This window comes from Leucoraja erinacea, chromosome 17 (assembly GCF_028641065.1).
Source record: "Leucoraja erinacea ecotype New England chromosome 17, Leri_hhj_1, whole genome shotgun sequence".
NCBI lineage: Eukaryota > Metazoa > Chordata > Chondrichthyes > Rajiformes > Rajidae > Leucoraja > Leucoraja erinaceus.
Genome location: NC_073393.1, coordinates 9,735,657 through 9,753,376, shown reverse-complemented (window position 1 = coordinate 9,753,376; position 17,720 = coordinate 9,735,657). Strand labels below are relative to the sequence as shown.

General features: G+C 42.6%; 1 protein-coding gene across 1 annotated transcript in view; it reads left to right on the top strand.

The window, feature by feature from the left end:
* cfdp1 (craniofacial development protein 1) overlaps positions 1-15,705 on the top strand; it is a 123,446-nt gene extending 107,741 nt beyond the window's left edge. The window contains exon 7 of the mRNA XM_055648466.1: positions 14,800-15,705. Within this exon, the coding sequence (XP_055504441.1) occupies positions 14,800-14,890 (91 nt within the window). The 3' untranslated portion in view covers positions 14,891-15,705. The remainder of the gene's footprint in view (positions 1-14,799) is intronic.
* The last annotated feature ends 2,015 nt before the right edge of the window (positions 15,706-17,720 follow it).

Below are 17,720 nucleotides of genomic sequence, written 5' to 3'. Positions count from 1 at the left end.
GCATTAATTGATTTAAAGCTTAAATGTGCCATAAAGCATTTCAGGAAAAGTATTGGAATTTTTTACATTTCCATTATTCCATCTTGGAATATAAATTAAGTCCTAAAATCCGATCCAACTTTGCAACATAGAACAAATCTGCAGAGGAAATCCACCTTTTTTAATACTTTCAGTGCATTCAAACTGAGGAGTTCATACATTTCTTCCACTCTAGTAACCAGTCACAGTTATCAGACAGGATTGCAATAGTCAGAGATATTCCTTCATTGATAACTTTTTCTGTGTTAAAGATGACGACAAGATATTACATTTTTAAAATTACATTTGGAATGAAATTAGATAAGTCCAGACATCAGTCTGAAGAAGGGTTTCGGCTCGAAACGTCGCCTATTTCCTTCGCTCCATAGATGCTGCTGCACCCGCTGAGTTTCTCCAGCATTTTTGTGTACCTTAAGAATTTGTAAAGCATTGTAAGTTTATTTAACAGGTGGCAGTTGACCTTGTCACAAAATGTATTACAGTTTTTGTTCCTCTTCCACCCACCCGTCCCTCACTGCTCAGTCCTATACTGATAAGAATATCCAGTACATTAAACACTCGCAGTAACGGCCAGGGTGGGCGGGATGGAGGATGGTGCCGTTATTGCCAAATGTCCGCTATAAATAGACAATAGGTGCAGGACTAGGCCATTCGGCCCTTTGAGCCAGCACCGCCATTCAAGTGATCATTGCTGATCATCCTCAATCAGTACCCCATTCCTGCCCTCCCCATATCCCCTGTCTCCGCTATCTTTAAGAGCCCAATCAAGCTCTCTCTTGAAAGTATCCAAAGAACCGGCCTCCACCGCCCTCTGAGACAGAGTATTCCACAGACTCACAACTGTCTGTGAGGAAAAGTGTTTCCACGTCTCTGTTCTAAATGGCTTACTCCTTATTCTTAAACTGTGGCCCCTGGTTCTGTACTCCCCAAATATCGAGAACATGTTTCCTGCCTCTAGCATGTCCAAACTCTTAATAATCTTATATTTCAATAAGATCGCCTCTCATCCTTCTAAACTCCAGAGTGTACAAGCCCAGCTGCTCCATTCTCTCAGCATATGACAGTCCCGCCATCCCGAGAATTAGCCTTGTAAACCTATGCTGCACCCCCTCAATAGCAAGAATGGCCTTCCTCAAAATAGGGGACCAAAACTGCACACAATACTCCAGGTGTGGTCTCACTAGTGCTCTGTACAACTGCAGAAGGACCTCTTTGCTCCTATACTCGACTCCTCTTGTTATAAAGGCCAACATGCCAAAGGTTTAACCTAAGGCCGGTTGGGAAGAAACGCGATGGAGGGGAGGGTTAAACGAGGGGGAATTCACAGGCCGGGGAGCCAGGAAACATACCCACAGGTGGTGCGCCAGGGACGGGATGAATATCCATGCTGCATTCATGCTGCTCGCTCTCTTCGCCCCTGCAACCAGAAGCACGCTACATGGCGCAGCTCGTTGGGTAACCTGGCAGAAGTGGGGGGGGGCGCAGTGTAACGGGAACCTCGGTTCACCATAACCAAACTCTGCTGTATAAATAGGCAATGGTCTTCAGCTTGTGACACTGCTACATAACTGTTATATATGGGTCCTATATGCTGAAAATATTGGGGGTGAAAATGACATCAGGACAGTTTGTTAGGAAAATGAAGGAAATCATAACAAAATACTTATGCAGCTGAGTGAGTATAATTATATGGATGAGAAATTGGGTTCAACCAATTGATGATGACTTCTTTGACAAAGTAACTAGCATATTAGATAACAAGGAAGCCAACAGATGTAGCAAATTCTGTTATAAAAAATGTGGTCCATGAAATGCCCCATAAAAGATTACTGCTTTAGATAAGCACCTGTGGACTTGAACGTAATAGGTTAAGTCCAGGGGGTCAGATGTGGGGCTTTATGTGTGGGCCAGATATATTGTCAGTGCAGAGGGGCTAAGAGCAAGGCCAAGTGTGTATCCAGAGTCAAGGTCTGGAATAGTACTAGGTGTGCAGTCCAAGCTGGGACAATGGGTGTGTTCAGCACTGGGAACCTAAGCAGTTAAGCAGCTATGATCAGGGTAGAATAGGGAGCCATGTGTAAGGCTGGACTCGGGGTCAGGAATGAGAGAAGGTATACAACTGGAATCAGGGTCAGGAGTAGTACCAGGTGTGCAGTGAGACCCAGGTTGGTCAACATGGGCCAAGTGCTTGATTATAATCTGATTTCCATACATGAATACACTAAAATCATTCATGTGCTCCACCTGTTGACCAGAGCCTGGCTCTACTGTGGAATGTAATTAGGAATGTAATTTAGCCTAACCTTATTCATACCTAATCCAATTTAAAGCATAAATATTGCATTCAAGTGTAAGTTAAAAGACTCGCTATAGTGTGCACCAGATTGCACAATTTCAAGGTGAAAAATGCTAAAGCTCTGTACCATGGGAGGGGAGGTCACCCCACACCCTTCTCCCACCCCCCACCCCGCCTTCCGTCGCTATGCTCCCTCAGGCTTGGTCTCTCGCAATTTCTCACTCCCAACTCTCACCCAATGTTGACAGCCCTGTGTCAGGGAACGTGAAAGAGCACAAGCGATTACAGGGTACATAAGCAGGTCGTGGCTGTGAATAGTGGCTGTATAGAGAGTATCTGACTGAGCTCAATAGGTAGAGAGCAAATAGAATAGAAACAGAGAAAAATAGGTGCGGGTGTAGGCCATTCGGCTTTACGAGCCATTCAACATGATCATGGCTGATCATCCAAAATCAGTACCCCATTCCTGCTTTCTCCCCATATCCCTTGATTCCTTCAGCCCAAAGAGCTAAATCCAACTCTCTCTCTTGAAAATAATAATCTAATGATATTTGTGAGCATCACCCTGTTACAGAGTAGGATGCTTCATTTTAACTAGCAGTTTTTTCCACATTTTTTTTTTAAAAAAAAAAATTAGGTGCCTACCTTTAAGTTTTAAATGAGGACTGTTTTAACTAACGTACTTATTCTTCATTAAGGGATATAGGGATTTGGGGATAGGGGGTAATGGACTTCATCCTTGTGACACTGAATGGCAATGCAGAATTGAAGGGAATTATAACCTGCCTGCTGCCTTGATTTCTCATGTGATTCTCGTAAACCTCTTTATATTAAATAAATAACAATGATTGTTAAGTCTCTTTTCTGTTTGAACTGGAATCTTTCTTGCTTGTGCATGTGTTGAGGATCAGGAGAGCAAAACAATAAAGCATGAAAATGAAGTAATGTTTGCTTTGGTGTTGGCAGTAAAGAACACTTTGACTTTCGCAAGTCTCTTTGTCACAAATCCTGTGATTTTAGTCTTGTTCGGTACCTTTTTGTTAGCTAAAATAATCATAGCTTGTTTATTTTAACAGTGCATGAAAGCCATGCCTCGGGGTTTATCTTTTAGAAATGCACTTCATTCTGGATGAAAAGATATAGACTTTATTACAAGTAACAGTGCTGTGCTCTTTGTTTGGAAGTATTAATGAAATTGTGCCCCCTGGGTAGATGTAATAAGAGCAGAACCAGTTTTAGTTTCCACATCACACTAGGGATTAAAGTCAAATTTCCATTATCAGCCACATACATAGAGATAAACCAATCAGTCATTACTTTGTGTGTGTACGTGCGGTTATAGGTGCAGATAATGGCTCAATTGCTGTTAAGAAAACCATTCGTCTATAAATACACATTAGTGTACCTAGTTGCCTCGGATTTCAAAATGTTCTTTCAAATCTCATCAATCAGCCTTCAGTACAGTTTGCTAGCTTCAATGATCCAAAATCTTGTCACAAGCGAGAATGGACTAGAAATGTTGCTGACGAGCTGTAAGTGTCATGTGTACTTTTTATAATACTCTTATAGAGTGAGGGCCTAACTGGCAATGGCCAGAATATATTCCACTAAAGATAGACACAAAGTGCAGGAGTACCTCAGCAGGTCGGGCAGCATCTCTGGAGAATAAGGATGGGTGACGTTTTGAGTTGAGACCCTTCGTCTAAAGATGCTGATGCTGCTTGTCCCATTGAGTGACTCCAGCAGTTTGTGTCTATCTTCGGTATAAACCGGCATCTGCAGATCCATTCTACACAGAATATATTCCACTAAATGCCCTTCAGGTGGAGATTGTGAATCGCTGCAGTGAAGTAGTTTAGGAACTCTGACAATATTGCTGGGCAGGGATCTGCAAGATTTCGGAACGGAACGTGCAAATGCTATTATTCCTGAGAGCAAGCACTTCCCTTTATTTCTCTTCTGCTGCTTTGAAGGACGCAAAATGGACTCTCCGCATGTACAAACACAGGGATCAATGGTGTGCCCTTTACATTTCTCAGTGCAGATCACTTAGCAACACTAATGGGCAGCTGCTGAGCTGAAAAAAAAAGTTTTGTTTTTTGAGCAAATATTCTTCCTCTGACTCTGTAAGTTTGTGTAAATTATCCCAAGGGTGCAGGATAGAACTAGTGTACGGGTGATCATTGGTTGGCACAGACTTGGTGAGCTGAAGGTATAGGAAGGAACTGCAGGTGCTGGTTTACACCAAAGATGGACGCAAAATGCTGGAGTAACTTGGTGGGACAGGCAGCATTTCTGTCTATCCAGATATGGTGCCTGTCCCGCTGAGTTACTCTTGCATTGTGTGTCTATCTTCGGTGGGCAGAAGGACCTGTTTCCACGGTGTATCTCTAAACCAAACCAAACTGAAAGAGTGTATCCAACTTTTATAACATTGCCTTTGGGATGATGCTTTCTGTAGTGATTTCTACCCACACCTGAACACAATGCTCCATTTTAACGCTGAAGCAGGGTTCAAGTTGTACTGTTAGCACTGAACTTTGGGGCATCACAACTGTATGTTAGTGCCCAGGTTCTGATGCTCTGAATCATTTACAGCTTATCTACTATGCTCTCTGGTGTTTTCCCTACCATCTTGTTTAATATCAAACTGAAATGTTGTAAGGGAAATAATTTAGCTGTGTTCTTCAAAAATAGTTCTGTCCCTCGCGATCAATGGTACACTGCCTGTTTAAGAAGGAACTGCACATGCTGGAAAATCGAAGGTAGACAAAAATGCTGGAGAAACTCAGCGGGTGAGGCAGCATCTATGGAGCGAAGGAAATAGGCAACGTTTCGACCCGAAACGTTGCCTATTTCCTTCGCTCCATAGATGCTGCCTCACCCGCTGAGTTTCTCCAGCATTTATGTCTACCAATGATAAACTGCCTGTGCCTTCAACAGCATCATTATAATGTTATAAAAATACTTCAAAAGCCGCAAGACACCCGAGTCCATTGCACTTTCTTTGGGTTTCAATTCTAATCTCATCTATCAGTTCCCACCTCCATTACTCTTGAACATAACCTCCGTTTCTGTCCGATAAGCAACTGTTGATTCAGAATATGTTCATGGTTTTACTTCATCTGGAGAATCCAAGACAAGGTGTAAACATTATTGCCCAGAGATCTACGGTGGTGTAACCGTGCACAGTAAGTACCAAATGCTTCAGTAATTAGCAGGTCTGGTCCAAGCCTTCTCTACCGGAGAAAGGCATCTTCTATTATATACCTAACAAATAGGTTGTGATTAATATAATTTGCTCAGTGTCGCAACATGACCAATATAGAATACAGAAGGCAAATCTTGCAAGATGTGCAAAGTGAGAAAAGTTTGAAATAACAATAGAGGTTTGGAGACGAGACCAAGTGCAAATAGTCTAATTTATAATCCCTGGCCTACAAAGGTAAAAAAAAACATACATTGTATTGTACCTGTATGTTAACTTTATTTAGGGTATAAGGTGCACTTGTCTATTTTAAACACCAATGCTACCTTTTTTTTTCCTCACCATTAAAAATGGATCGTCTTATCTTCCCACCATAATGAACTTTAACAAAGGTCAACTTTATACTCCATTGGTCATGACCTTCTCCACTCACGTAACCTGTGTGTAATGTTTGGCAAACTCTGCATCTTTCCTTGCAGTATTATTTTTAATCGCGCTCTGCACCATCAGTGTAAATAGAAACATATTAAAGCCCGAACTAACTACTAACCAGTTGGAATAACAATGACAAATACCTGTTCCAATCATTGCTGCTTTTCTGCTTGAGTCTGACCTCCAGCAATTTATATGAATCCATCCCAGTTTCTGAGAGTGCCACCAGAAGAGAACTGAGTTTACTGTTCCATTGAATGTAAAATGGTTTTTAAATTATTTTTTTATTTAATTAGTAACTTCCTGGGACTAGAAACATTTATTCACATTGGCAATCAAAATAAATTCCTCAATTAGCCAAAATTGTAGTTATAGACTACCTTACACCTAACTCGAGGTTTGGATAAAAATTAGCTCTTGGTCCATGTTGTGAATATGAAGGTTTGAAGTAGGGAGTTTTAAAAGAGATTTGTGATGAAGGAAGGAAGGAAGGATTTTTCCATATCTTCATAGTTTGAATTCCATTTTTTTCCCCATTGAAAATATACTTCACCACACGTCACCACAGCTTGTTAAATGTGCAGACTTGGAACATTGAAGCAGAAATGCTAAGTAAAACCATCCTGGTATTACTGAAGTAATAGTGGTCCTGAAGTACAGAATGGGCTCAGCATAAAAATGGGCCAAATGTTTTACCAAATTAGCAACTTGGCCAAAGCATTTCCCCTGGACTGGACTTCATAATAACGCACGTTCACTATTCCTGATCCACAACTATTATTTTTGGTGATCTGCATTGTGATTCGAAATCAGTAAATGCCTTAACGTCAGTTGGATTTATGAGTTAGACAGGTAGTTTGCGGAACTATGGTAAGTGAAATTTAAAAAAAAGTATGAAATAACACTGAATATTAATATCATGAAATAGAACCTTGGCCTCTGTCGCCAAACACATATTCCTCTTTTGGTGACATCATCGGGTGATGGTGGTGCCTGCAAAAGTTGGGGTCAATGTTTTGTCAACAGTATTGGTAATTTAGGACGCCCCATTAATGTTTAATGTTACATTAACTGGGAATTGATTTCATTTCAGTTGGCACCCATTGTTCAACTTTAGTCATGAAAGATGCACATTTGTCCCCACAATGCGCAGACATGCAAAACTGTGAAGTCTTGCTTACCACCATCTCAACTGCCTGCTGCACATTGTTAACTGGATATCTCTCCACCTTAAAAGTGGTAATTTTGCAAAATGCCTCTTCTTCCTCAACTCTTAAACCTGCTGGAATTTTACCTCTTTCTCCTCAAACCCTCACCCTTCCCCAACTAAGCCTTGACAAATTGCACCAGCCCTTCACTTCCCCCCATCACTGACCAGGCTTTGTCCTACCCCCTCCTCTCTTCCAGCTTTCCCCCCCCCAATCAATCTGAACCGACCAGAAACATCGCCTATTCATGTCCACCAGATATGCTACCTGACCCGCTGAGTTACTCCAGCATTTTATGGGGGGTTTTTTAAATCTGCATCTGCAGTCCCTTGACCTATGGCTTTGCTTGGGCAGCTTACAACCCAGCGGTATGAATATTGACTTCTATAACTTCAAGTAACTCTTGCTTTCCCTCTCTCTATCTCTCCCCCATTCTAGTTCTCCGTCCCGTTTCACTGTCCTCCTAATTAAATTTTACTGATTGTTTGCCTCATTGCCACCTTCCCCTCAGCTGACAATGATCCATTTAGGAGATTGAGAGGGGATCTTATAGAAACTTACAAAATTCTTAAGGGGTTGGACAGGCTAGATGCAGGAAGATTGTTCCCGATGTTAGGGAAGTCCAGAACAAGGGGTCACAGCTTAAGGATAAGGGGGAAATCCTTTAAAACCGAGATGAGAAGAACTTTTTTCACACAGAGAGTGGTGAATCTCTGGAACTCTCTGCCACAGAGGGTAGTTGAGGCCAGTTCATTGGCTATATTTAAGAGGGAGTTAGATGTGTCTCTTGTGGCTAAGGGAATCAGGGGGTATGGAGAGAAGGCAGGTACGGGATACTGAGTTGGATGATCAGCCATGATCATATTGAATGGCAGTGCAGGCTCGAAGGGCTGAATGGCCTACTCCTGCACCTAATTTCTATGTTTCTATGTTGCCACCTTCCCCTCAGCTGACAATGATCCATTCTACATATTCCTTGAATGTCGTCCCCTTTGATCTCTTGTTTTCACACCTTACTCTTCCATATCTCTTTGTCTCCCTCTCCCCTGACTCTCAGTCTGAAGAAGGGTCTTGTCCTGAAACGTCACCCATTCATTCTCTTCAGAGATGTTGCCTGTCCCGCTGAGTTACTCCGGCATTTTGTGTCTACCTGCAGTCCCTCATGTCCACATTTTACTGTTCCACTGTGAAATCCCCTGATGGTATGCCTACTTTGAAGAAATTTGCCTCCTCTTTCCAAATCAAGTTCTGTGAGACCCTCGGTACACAAAATTGCTGGAGAAACTCAGCGGGTGCAGCAGCATCTATGGAGCGAAGGAAATAGGCAGATTGGATCTGTGAGACCCTCTCTCACTGCTCCCCCTCTGAAATTCCTGCTGCTCACCTACTCTTCAACCATGATCCACCCATCACTTGCCTGGCTTTGTACTACCCCCCATCTGAATTCCAGCTTTCTCCTCCTTAATGCAGTCAGCCGGAAGATCCAAAATGTCATCTCTAGAGGTGCTACCTGACCAGCTGAGTTACTCCCAACACTTTGAGCCCTTCACTAGTGTTAGAAACACAGGCGACAGCTCAAATATATGAATTGAGGTGGTTGACTTATTCCCTGCTAATGTGCAGATAGATTGCAGGTCATTCTTGAGGGGCTATGTTGTGGAACTGACACTCACAAATATCCATCACTACATATAGATTCACTGCAGTTCCATAGAATTTAAGGGAAGTTGAGAAGATAACAAATTATTTTACAAAAATGAAGTCTTGCCATAATAAAAATCTAAAAAATGACGACAACCCAGAGTAAATAACACACGAGAAATTATTAGATGATAAAAAATGGCAAAAGGAGCAAAGGGAACACTACATAAAGGAGAGGCGCAGCAGTTGTCCTCATTTTAAATCTCAATTAAAATTATTTTAATACTCATATAATTTGGTTTGCAGTTTTCAGCCGACCATAAAAATTAGTTTGACATTTTAATCAACTGCAGTTCATTTTAGTCGTATTCAGCAAGTTAATTGGTGTTAAGCCCCACGTTGCCCTTTAAGTATTGAATGACCTTTTCCACTTTCACATCTTTTCCACAGACTATTGTATTTTCCAAATGTTAATAGGATTTCAGAGTTGGAACTAGAATATGGCTTCACAAATTTCCTGATATAAGTAACACAAAAAAAAATAATGATTTTAAAAAGAATTATTCAAGGGCGAAGTACTCCTATTTTGAAGAATTTGAAGTGAAATAGCCTAGAGCAAAAAAAAAAGGATTTTAAGATGCAGCTGGTGATCCTTGTGCAACTGCAATGCATGTTGTGCTTCAGTGCTGAAACGTAAATGTGTCTCGATCTTCCATGAGCTAATTTGATGCTCAAACTACTGTTGCTGAGAGTACATGTTGCATGGCACATTGAAATAAATTGTAGAAACTCGGTGGAAAAAGGACTGATTTTGAATTGGCTTCATTATTAGCTATGCCTATCGCGAGTCGTTTATACTTTGAAAACTAACCATCTGATTGTTGTCAGACAGAAGGGTGAAGATACACAAAAAAGCTGGAGAAACTCAGCGGGTGCAGCAGCATCTGTGGAGCGAAGGAAATAGGCAACGTTTCGGCCCGAAACGTTGCCTATTTCCTTCGCTCCATAGATGCTGCTGTACCCGCTGAGTTTCTCCAGCTTTTTTGTGTACCTTCGATTTTCCAGCATCTGCAGTTCCTTCTTAAACAGAAGGGTGAAGATGCACCAGCCTGTGGCCTGCGAGCTCCCGACGATGTCGTCCACTGGCCCGCGGCCGAGCCCCGGATTCAGGTCACCGCCTCAGCTACCGGAACGCCGCCTCAGCCCCGCGCCGGGCCGCCTCAGCCACCGGAGCATCGTCTCAGCCCCGCGCTGGGCCGCCCTCACCGGAGCGCCGTCTCAGCCCCAAGTCGTGCCACAGCCACCGGAGCATCGTCTCAGCCCCGCGCTGGGCCGCCCTCACCGGAGCGCCGTCTCAGCCCCGAGTCGTGCCACTGCCACCGGAGCGTCGTCTCAGCCCCGCGCCGGGCCGTCCTCACTGGAGCGCCGTCTCAGCCCCGAGTCATGCCGCTGCCACTGGAGCGCCCGAACGCCGCCACAGCTCGAAGACGGCCAGCCTCGCGTTGGTGAGTCCTGGCTGGCTCTGCCTCCGGAGCCTCGAGGTCGGTCGCAGGTTGGAGGCCGCCAGCTCCGCCATTAGGCCTCAGCGCAGACGGAGGCAGAGAAGGGGGGGATATGACAGAAAGAGTCGCATTCCCCCGAAGGGAGAGACAGAAAACCACGTTTCAGCCCCTCCACACATAACACAACCTAATAACCAAAAATTCTAACTAAACAAGAAAAAAAAACAACGAAAAAAAGTAAAAACAGACGGACTGCAGGCGAGCCGCAGCCGTTCAACAGCGCCGCCACTTCCTGTGCAGATCCATTATAGTTTAGATATGCCACATGGGGTAAGAGCATCGTAGATTACAACTTCAAAGAAAGAAATCGCTTACGCAATCTTTAGACTTTAGAGATGCAGCGGGTAACAGGCCATTCCACCCCCCGAGACCGCATGGGCCAGCGATCATCACCCTGTGCACTAGCATTCTCCCACACAATAAGAACAATTTACAATTTTATCAAAACCAATTAACCTACACATCTGTATGTCTGGGGTGTGGGGGGGAACCAGAACACCCGGAGAAATCCCTTCATGGCCACAAGGAGAACATACAAACTCCATACAGACAGCCCCAATCATTATCAATGTTTGCATTTCAAAGGGATAAAGCTATCCTTTCAGTTTCTGCTACATATCACTAAGAAAATGGGCTTTCTATACCTGCCTTAAGTCTTTTATAACTTCCAATCACAAACAGTTCAGGTTTAAATATTACTAAAACGTTGTAAAAAGTGACACTTTGGACTTTATCCAATGCTAATTATGGAACTTGTTTTTATTTTTAATAATGATGAGAGTGGGGTGAGGTGTTGATGATCGTACAATGTTTTTCTTAATAGAGCAAATGTTTATTCACAGTTCCAGGAACCAAGAATTAATTTCTGGGATTCTAACATCTACATTTCCCTCAATGTTACATGAGTAATCCCTGCCAGGCCCCTCCCTCCCCCAGTCCATGAAATCTTTTGAATCTAATTACAAAACATTGTGTCCATATCCCTTTTAATCAGACATGCCAATCTGGACCAATTAGAACAATATACATTCCTTTCTCAGCTTTCACTTCTTCCACTCAGCAACAGTCTCGGCTGATTATAGTTACACAGTTTTGAAATAAAGTCTTGCATATCAGTTCCAGTTACTTCAAGAATGTTCACACAACTCTGATCAGAATAACATGGCAGATGTTCCATGTATTTCAATATAATGTGTGTAAATAGTCATTCCTAAGCCAAATTGATGTGTGTGTTCCCACTATAAATGCCACTATTTGTGTACCCAGTTGCTAGACGTTTCTGCTGTTTGATAAACAAAATAAAATTGGATAAAGGCTGTTTTGAATATTTATGAAATCATGAGTTTCAGCATTTGGTTTCAAATGAGAAGCAATTTTATTAATGCACACAACTTCCTTAACAGGCTCTGTGTTGATTTATACTGTTTGTACATGATAAGGACCATATGTTCAAACTCGTTTCCAGTTGCCTGGGGCCATTTGTGTTGTTTAATCTCCAAGGATTAGTGAAATCACTTTAAAATCCAAGTTAATGCCACACAAAGCATCAGCTCCACAACTACCCACCTTTGCATTACATTCAGGAACTTTTAGGAATGATATTGTTGGAAATGGGCTGCCTGTGTGGAGTTTGCATGATATCCCTGTGACCACATGGGTTTCCCCTGGGTTCCTCCAGTGTAGGTAAGGAGATGAGGATCCCATTGCGCAAATCCTATTGCGCAGAGACAGGCACTTCAGCCCACTAAGTCCACGCTGACCAGCGATTACCCTGTACACTAGTATTATGCTAGACGCTAGGGGCAATTCTACAACCTTACTGAAGCCACTTAACCTACAAAAAGCAGTACGTCCTTGGAGTGTGGGAGGAAACCAGAGAAAACCCACGAGGTCACAGGGAGAACGTGCAAACTCCGTACAGACAGCACCCGTGGTCAGTATTGAACCCGGGTCTCTGGCACTGTAAGACAGCAGCTCTATGCAACTGCCACAGTGCTGTCCTATTAGTGGTTTCTTTCTGTATTTCAGTAAAAAGGCCTTCAGTGCAAAATAATTCAATTTTGAAATCAGGTTTTCCTTAACTAAAGGCAGAATCTTATTTCGATGCATTAAAACATCCTCATCGCTTCATGTCAGTTCTTATTAAGTACACTGTTCAACCAGTGTTTGCCCTGCTGGACCTCCTTCTCTGTGTGTTCATTCTGCTTTTATCATCCGATGTTGCTTAATTAACTCACCAGGAGGCTATAATGTTTGGCTGAGTTAATTTGCTGCCATTATACATGTTTTGAGTTTTCTTATCTCGCAGCAAAAAAAATTCCGACTGCCTGGATCAGTTCCTGCAGGGCTAAAGATGAACTGATTACATTCTGCACTAACATATTAATAACACAACACATGCGTTGAATGCTGAGATTAATGATATTTTTGTTTCTTGAAGAAGTGGCTGTGCATGTGCAAGGACTGGCAAACAGCCACAATCTCCCTCAATGCTGCTTCTCAATACATTCTTCCCTGCTCACTCAATCATATTCTATCTCATGAATATTTTTTTTTGAAGGGGCCAGCCTAACTAGAATGTTGCTGGATAGGCATTCTCTATCTGACAGACTAAGTTTGATTGTTCTATAAATTGAAGCTCAGTGTTTCTCGGTGGGTAGAGGCACGGCGTGGCTTGCCATTTGAGTTCCGCGCTTTAAGAATATTTCAGGGTCATTCCCTGGTCCAGCTGATTTAGCTCGTCTCAGCAGGGCCGCCAGTGAGGATGGCACAAAGGCCATCAATCTATCTGCACATTAGCAGGGAATAAGTCAACCAACACTGCCCATGAAGCCAGTTGGATGAAAGACCCCCTGTTAAAGGTTGAATGACCTGTCTAATAGTGTGAATTAACGGCATGGCATATATAAGGTTCAAATAAATAATTTGGTAGTTTAAATTAGCCAAAGCACGGGGTGGAATTATTCTCTCCTGAAAGGCTTTGGTAATAACTGAGGCTTTTGGCGGCATGTGGCACAGCAGTTGAGTTGCTGCCTTACAGCACCAAAGACACTGGTTCGATCCTGACTACAGGTGATGTCTGTACAGGGTTTGTACATTCTCCCTGTGATCACGTGGGTTGTATGGGGTGAGGATAGTGTTATTGTATGGGGTGGTCACTGGTTGGTGCAGACCCGATGGGCCGAAGGGCCTGTTTCAGCCCTGTATCTCTAAAGTCTAACATACTTACGAGTTGAAAGACAAAGTCCTCATTTCTCTATTCAAGGACAACTCCAGCCAAATCCAGAAGTCATTGACTGAGGGGGGAAAAAAATTCCTTTCTTTCCTTTTCCGACCTTCAATCCAGCTCTTGGCATTTGGTCTAACAGAGAAGCTATCTCTGCAACTTAATGTGAAAGATTCTATTGCGTGCAGCACAGACCTCCAGTTAAGGATTACTCCAGCCTTTGGTGTCTATATTCGGTTTAAACCAGCATCTGCAGTTACATACTTCCTACACAAGGAATGGTACAAACTTGATTACATTGTTAGAGTAGGATTTGCAGCTTTAGGTAGGACATTGCTACATGGTGTGGATGTCCTAGATGCTAGGTGAACATACGGCATTGGGAAAAGAGTGGGTAAGACCCGAGTTTCGTTTTAACAGCCCCTCTGTTTGTTATGGAAATAAAACCAGCGTCACATTACTGGGTGCACAGAGAGATGAATTTGATATTGTTTTGTTCAACTGCCAGCCCACACCCATCTACCCTATGACCTAATTCAAGATGCATCAACGTTTTTCTAATCATAAAGGTGAATTACTTTGTGACATTCTTTCGACTGCTTTAGATATCGCACAATTTCTTTGTGTGGTTTTAAAAAAAAGATTATTCACAGTGAAAATTTAAATCAAATTGTAAAAAGCTCGAAATCCATTATATGCCCACGAGCATTGACGGCATCTGAAGGTCTCATCTTTTCAAATGCTGTCAGACTTGATGTGCTTTCTCAGCATCTTCTGGTGCTATTACATATTTTTCAATTTGCAGCGGTAGAGTTGCACTTAGCACTTGCAGCGCCCGAGACCCGGGTTCAACCCTGACTGCGGGTGCTGTCTGTACGGAGTTTGTACGTTCTCCCCGTGACCGCGTGGGTTTTTGCCGAGATTTTCGGTTTCCTCCCACACTCCAAAGATGAACGGCTTTGTAGGTTAATTGGCTTGGTATAAGTGTAAATTGTAAATTGTCCCTGGTGTGTGTGTAGGATAGTGTTAATGTGCGGGGATCGCTGGTCGGGGCAAACTCAGTGGGCTGATTGACCTGTTCCCGCGCTGTATCTCCAAAACTAAAAAAACGAAATCACGTATATGAATGTCATTGAATCTGCCTTGGACTGTTTTTAAGATTAATCTGCTGCTATTTCTCCCTGCAGATACATTGAAAGGAAAGCTTTCTTGGACAGAGTTGATCACCGACAGTTTGAGCTGGAACGTGATATCCGACTCAGCAACATGAAGCCGTGATTTTTATCTTGCAGCCAGAAGTCATTTGCTTAATGTAAATCTGCATCCAAAATACTAATTGTCCGTTTTCAGTGCAGCCGCCAGCCGATGGTTTGTGGCTGACCCACAAGAACTATCAACAGTGCCCGGCCTTTCCTGTCTTGTGAATCCCTTGTATTTGTTTTCACTGTCAGCCTTTTATTAAAGATATTTTTGTTTAAATAATGATTGATAGGTAAGCATCAGAAGGTCTTTTATTTAATGACTGTGTCCGGTTCAACAAGGTGACAAAAATCATTGCATGTTTTATAACCTGCCACTTGGCTAGACTTACATTGGCATTATTCGGTGGCAGAAACCCTTTTTTTCGAGCAGGCCAAAAATAATGAGTTGTACTTTAGCTCCATGGATGTTTTTGATATCAGCAGTCTTAATCATAAATGTTTCAAATGAAAATGAAAATTGGTGAGTCATGAGTCATTATCCTCCCTGTAAATTTTGCCCTTATTCTAAATTGAGTATTGACACTTTTTATTTAACTCTACACACATCGATACATAAGTGATAGGAGTAGAATTAGCCCATTCGGGCCCTTTACCCTGCCATTCAACCATGGCTGATCGATCTTTCCCTCTTAGCCCCATTCTCCTGCCTTCTCCCCATAACCCCTGACACCCGTGCTAATCAACATTTTTTTTTCACAGATATGATCAATAATTGTAGAAAATACCATTTGAAATTTTGGATGAGAAATTGAAAGTAAGAGTGTAAAACTGTTTCTTGGACTGACGCTGCTTTTTTTTAAGATCTCTGATTAAACTGGTAATGCACAGTTACATGCCTCACACGTTTAATCCCTTCACAGCACTGTAATAATATTAAGAGGTATTTGATCAATGAGTTGACTTCACTGGTGTCAGACCTTTCCTAGCAGGTATTGAAAATGTGCTGGAATAGATCAGCCTGAATCACGGGCAATATTAATAAGTGTTTTTTGAGCAGCTAATGCAGGCTATATTAGCTGCCGTTGCAAAGGTCATCAAGCTTCAAAAGCAATATCAGCTCATGCCAACTGCTTGACCAACATTATAAGTCATGCGTACTTTTAAAGGGAATCTTGATGAGTACGTGAGGGAGAAAGTAGCTGAAGTGATTTTCAATAGGAGTGAGATTAAGTAAAATGGGCAGAGCCACAGATAAAGCATAGACATGAGTGTAGTCCAATTAGACAGGCAAATATGATTTTTTTGAAGAGGTGACCAAAAGATTAATGAGAGCAATGCGGTAGACATTTCCTACATGGACTTTAGCAGGATCTCTGGCAAGATATCACACAGTAGGCTGGTCTGGAGAATTGGATCACATGGTATCCAGGACGAGCTAGCCAACTGGATGTAAAATTGGCTTACAGTGCTGGAGTAGCTCAGAGGGTCGGGCAGCAACTCGGCCGAACATGGATAGGCGACATTTCAGGTCGGGACCCTTCTTCATTCTGAATAGATGAGAAAGTGAGTGGATGAGAAAGTGGGATAACCTTGAACCACAGTGGACAGGTGATTGATGGTCTGCATGGACTCGGTGAACTACCCCTCCCATTCCCACACTAACCTTTCTCTCCTGGGCCTCCTCCATTGTCAGAGCGAGGCCCAGCACAAATTGGAGGAACAGCCTGTCATAATCAGCTAGGGGGGCTTACATCCCAGCGGTATGAACATTGACTTCTCTAACTTCAAATAACCCTTGCTTTCCATCTCCATCCCTCCCTTTCCCAGTTCTCCGACCAGTCTTAACTGTCTCCGACTACATTTCATTTGCTTTGTTGTTACCTTCTCCCAGCTAACAGTGATCTATTCACCATTTTCCTTGATCTCCATTCCCTCTGCCCTGTTTTCACACCTTACACTTCCTTATCTATATATCCCCCTCTCCCCTGACATCAGTCTGAAGAAGGGCCTCGACCCGAAACGTCACCCATTCCTTCCCTGCAGAGATGCTGCCCGGCCCGCTGAGTTCCTCCAGCATTTTGTGTCTACCTTCGATGAACTGAAGAGCCTGTTTTCATGCTATATATCTAAACAAAAGTAAGGATGAGAGCTGTAGACCACCACTAGCTACAGATTATTATCTGAGTTACACCATCATGGCTTAGAGAGATATCACTGCCCCTTCTCCATCGCTGGGTCTAAACTCCCCAACAGTGCTATGGGAGTATCTTCATCAAAAGGACTGCTTCCCTCAAACTTATCAGGGGCAAATTGGGCAAGAAATTATCACCTTCACATCCTGTTAAAATAAATAAATGAAGAAAGGAAGGAAAATTTGATGTTGCAAATTGTATTCAACGTGCTTTGGATGCGATTTAATGAAATATTTCAGCATCCACTCCAAGTATTCAGTGTCAAAAGATTAAAACATTGGCAATCTACAACTCAAAGACTTGATTACTGCCAGATAATGAGATTCTAGGTATTCACTTGAAATTGAGGCTAGGACCTCATTCTAACAACTCATGGGTGAAACATGTTCTCCCCAGATGATTCACTGCTTGCGTGCCTGTTTGAGCAAAACTGAGGCTGGAAATTGAGATCCAATGCACTTTCACTACAACAGAATGATTTTCAAGGTAAAATTAATTGAGCTGCCACTTGTTAAAATGTATTCACTCGGGGGAAATTTTAATTTCATGAAAAATTCAACAGGAAATTTACAGTCCATAAACAATCGTGTGAAATGCAATTGCAAATTCAGTCAGGTACGGTTTAAAGTCAGTGTAGTATTTTCATTAACAATGCAATTCTAAATTTTTTTTATTGGGCCTGAACATAAACACTGGAGACCAGGGCAGAGAATC